Source organism: Penaeus monodon, unplaced genomic scaffold, assembly GCF_015228065.2.
Source record: "Penaeus monodon isolate SGIC_2016 unplaced genomic scaffold, NSTDA_Pmon_1 PmonScaffold_8516, whole genome shotgun sequence".
NCBI lineage: Eukaryota > Metazoa > Arthropoda > Malacostraca > Decapoda > Penaeidae > Penaeus > Penaeus monodon.
Window position 1 is genome coordinate 10,001 of NW_023663789.1, and position 4,542 is coordinate 14,542.

General features: G+C 49.0%; 1 protein-coding gene across 1 annotated transcript; it reads left to right on the forward strand.

Annotated features, from left to right (window-relative positions):
- Window positions 1-197: 197 nt before the first annotated feature.
- LOC119571889 (homeobox protein TGIF2-like) lies at window positions 198-4,385 on the forward strand (the record flags this gene model as incomplete). Its single annotated transcript, XM_037918984.1, has 2 exons — window positions 198-766; window positions 4,162-4,385. Coding segments are annotated over exons 1-2 (273 nt in total), but the record flags the coding sequence as incomplete, so codon positions are not given.
- Between the last annotated feature and the right edge of the window lie 157 nt (window positions 4,386-4,542).

The window sequence follows — 4,542 nt, forward strand, 5'->3', positions numbered from 1 at the left end:
TTGCTTGACAGGAAAGTGAAATAAAGAAAAGGAGAAATCTTAATAAGAATAATGTTTTTCAACACATTCTCCCTCCGATTTGAGAGTGCGTACCCGCGCGCTCCGCTCCTTCCCCCGTCCCCTCCCCCCTTCCCCCGCGCGGGTCTCAAGTCTGCTGTGAACCAGACGGGCTCCACCGTCAGTCACGTGGTGGTGCTCTCCCAGGCGAACGTGCAGGACCGTGTGCTACCAAGATTCTTTCAAACTGTCCGTTTGCAGCTTCTCACCGCGTACTTTGCAGCAGCCTGTTGTCGATCTCTGCCTGGCCGACGAGAGATCCTGTCTAGAGCGAGTGACATTTAGTGAAGTGAACGTGAAAGTGTTATTTTGAACTGAGGGGTCGTGTTTGGCGCGCGTCGTGGCCCCACGTGGTATACTTCAGTGTGTCATTATCTTGCTCCAGCTGTGCCCTTTTCACTTCGTAGGAGGCGAAATCAGCCAACTCCACGAGTATTTCTCGATAGTCGAGAAGAGAGTAAGAGAAGGCAGCAAACTTTCATCAGACAGCACGATGCGCGTCGCCAAGTGACAGCAGGAGTTGACAGTTGAAAGCTCGTGGAAACCTCCCGCCGCCTCGCCCGCCCGCACACCCAAGACCGCGCTCGGGACTTCTCAGAAAGGACCTTTGCGCTGTAGTGAGACGGCCTCGACCTCAGACAAGGCGGATATTCAAACATCATGCATTACTTCTCAGACAATTCCCAGGATGGAGAACTTTATGTAACAGGTGAGATGGGATAGCAAAATCTGACTAATGATTTTACGTATGCTGCCGATGACAGCGGTTCAATCAGTGCTTCTGGTGTCATTGTTGTTCGCCCTGAAAGGTTCAGTTGGGAGCCTTTAGCGATTTCCGAGAGTTTTGAGTTTGTAGGCCTTTCATCCATTCTAAACTAGTCTGCAGCGAGATTTTAACGAATCCGATGTTAGTGCTGTAAAGATCAAATGTTTTGAGGATAACTCGCAAACGCTTGGTGATATGCTTAGTGGAATTGCTCTGGTTTGATCTCTTCTCTAATCGATTGTAATATGTTGAGGGCTTTTAGATGGCTAGTTCGCTATTTATCCTGAAGCGCACCATTGCTTGTTTAGTCACATATGTAAGTGAAACATTCGAGTCAGGCCACATGGGAAGAATATGAGAACCTGTAATTATCAAGAGTTCACGAGACTCATGGCGTGAAATGTGGAGAATGTATCGCAGGCTATGACTCTTGCATATCGTACTGTTGTGCAAGTGGATGAAAGAGCCAAGCAAGTGTCAGAACCTGTTTTGTTTAAGCAGTGTGTGCGTGGGGAGGGGGAGGGGGAGGGGGAGCACTACTTAAACCAGCTAGGTCGACCATACGACACCGTCCCTGCGTCTGGGGGTTTGGCGCCTTCCCTATGAGGCGAGCGCGGAAGTTGTGTTGCTGCTCATCTTCAGCATGATGCAAGGGCTCTGAAGGACCTTGTTCAATGACCCCTTGCTGCTATCTTGTCCGGTGGCATATCAGGCAACCAAGACTTAAGGCGCAAGTTCTGCAATTTTGTTAATTGGTAGTGTGTCATCACAGACCGTGGAGAGAATTGCAGTGTCACTGCCCAACATCAATACACAAGTATGGATAGAAAAAGCATTTCTCTTCTTAGCGAGGCTGCAACACCATCGTCCCTTATTGGGAGCGGAACGGCCAGCAAACGCGCCACGGAACAGGCCTGGGGAGACGGGGGGGGGGGGGGGGCTCTGCGCGTGGGCGGTCACGCCACGAGGTAGGCTCGACTGACAGTTGGAAGGGCAGGGCAGAGACTCTGATAACGTATCACTTGGTTTCTTATCGCCTGTTTACCAGAAAAACACTAGGTAATGATGCTCTACATGTAGTTAAAGACAACTTAATCTGGGAAATCAAGGGTTTGGGCATTACAGGGGAGCGGGCGCGGTATGAATGCCCAGAGATGTGCGTGTATCACAGAGGTCCCGCGTGTGTCGTCGCGGGGCCAGCGGTTGTACGGCCACTCTACCCACTATGGGCGGCGCATAGTGAACGGCCAGGTACAGTAACGACTGACTACCATCTAGCTACAGGCCGTTTTATCAGGGACGTCAAGATGGCACAGGACGTCGAGCGCTATGACAGCCTTGCCCGAAAAGAAATGGCTCAGTCCAATGCAACAGTTTCATGTTCAAAATCCTGTAGCAGAGTAAGAACACGACAAAGCGTTCGAAGTGTAGAGGAAGGTGCGGTTGTCTGTGGCGGCGAGAGAGGCGCCAGCACGAATCCTCGTCAAGGTTACTGTGACACTGGCGGGGCATCGCTGGAGGGTTGGGGGGGAGGGGGTACTGCTGACCTCCTCGTCTGGGTAATGTAAGAGTGAAGGCGATTCGAATGGAAGGATGGTGTCGAGATAAACACCGCCCTCAGCATCTTATCATCAGAGGTCGTATCTTTTTTATTATTATTCTTTGAGTGTGTTCAGAACAACGCATGATGAGCTCACACACTCCGACAGGGGGTCATGACTTTGCGTACGAACGTGCATGAGCACGAATTTGATGTTTACTGCAGTCTCTCTGCGTACTTGTTGTGACCTTGCTCAAGCAGTTGCATCATCAAGATGATGATTGCAAGAGACTCCTGCTGCCTTTGCCATTGTTGTCCACTTGGTGCTGCAGACCCCACTTTTGCAGCGGGGCCATTGTGAGGTGACCCCACGTGTGCATTGTCAGACTCCTCATAGTCCTTATCCCTATACTTGGAGTAACCCTCGCCTTAAGGTGTATGAATTATCTTCACACTTACGGAACCGTATGTGACTCTTTCGAAATTATCATGATGACCATTTATGGTAACTCCCGAGAGTAGTCTCCCGCCCTTGCACAGAGACTGCGTAAAAGGGCCTTGTCCTAGTGATAAGATTCGTAGTGATAGTGACAAGAATCTGGTCCTTTACTGTTTTACTGGTGAGATATGTAGTCCAGATCAGTTACCATGTCTTCATACTTGTATGTGCACTGGAGCTAAATAGCGTCGCAAATATGAGTATATTAGTATTTGTTAGAAGAAAATCCACGAAATCAGATGTGATCATAGCCATTATCAGTCAAATGAAATCATTTTAGGCATTCGGAGAAAATTAAAATCCACAGTACTTTTCAGCTGAAATTTAAGTACCCACAATCTCTCAATTCTGTCTCTGTCGCTTATTTACGTTACCGAAATCACTTGGAGGCAGTCTCGGTAACTTTGGAAAGATATGACTTGGCATGATTGGCATTCCTGTCACCTGAAGACCTTCACTCCATCAGCTAAAGGCATCGTTACCCCACCCACTGTATTTATGTGTCTATAGTTAGGGGAATGATGGATAACCAAAGTAAGTGACAGTGAGAGACGCATATAATTTTAGATAAGTATATCCTGAAAAATGCGTTCCCCCCCCTCGCCTCGAAACTGTAGGGGAGACTTATCTTTTCCGTATGTAATATTATAGGAAAATATATAATAGTGATGATGAGTGTAGCATTTTGTCAGATTATTTAAAAAGTTCACATGTAAATTAACCTGACCGAAGATTGCGCAGTGGAGGGCCAAGTGGAGGGACTTGAAGGAGCACGACGAAAGCCTAGGATGGTAAACAGGGGATGTGTGCGAAAGTTCAGTGTTTTGTTGTTTACATCTATTGGCCGGGAGACTGGCGCTAAACAACGTGAAGGTCTCGCCAGAAGGTGCTTGAACCGATGCTTATGGAAACGGTTGTGGGATTAGTGAGACGGACATTTCACAGCTGTCACGGGAACGAAACGTCGCATTCCTGTACATGATTGAGTACTGGTCTATGATATTTCGGCGCAGGAAGCCCCATGTGGATGGAATGATGCCAGGCGTAAATATGGGCTCCGAGTGTTGAAGAATGTACAGCTGATATGTCACCGTTGGTCCGACGGGTGAATCATATTTTTTGTGCTGAGCCTAGTTGCCGCGTGCGAGTTATTATTGTTTAATATCGTTCCTCCCTTTAGCATATCTCTTATCATCGTGACACTGTACTGTTCCCCTTAGTGAACCACAACGAGGGTTACCAGATAACCTGCGACACGGTTTGTGAATCGAATCCTAACGCGGGCTTCTTGTTCCTCAGGTCGCGAGAGGTCCTCCTCGTCCAGCACAGACGACCCTTCCTCGGGCGGAGACGACTCCTACCTGAGGGCGGCCGCAGCGGCTGCGAGGAAGCGCCGCGGAAACCTACCCAAAGAGTCGGTCAAAATTTTGAAAAAATGGCTCTACGACCATCGCTACAACGCTTACCCGTCCGACGAGGAGAAGCTGCAGCTGTCCCGCGCCGCTAACCTGTCGGTCCTTCAGGTGAGTTTGCCAGTCCCGTTCACTTCTAGTGGACTCTCTCTCTCTCTCCTCGTCTCCTCCGTCTCTCTGTCTCTCCTCTCCCTCTCTCCTCTCTCTCTCTCACTCTCTCTCTCTCTCTCTCTCTCCCTCCCCCTCTTTTTTTCAGAAAAAATTTCCT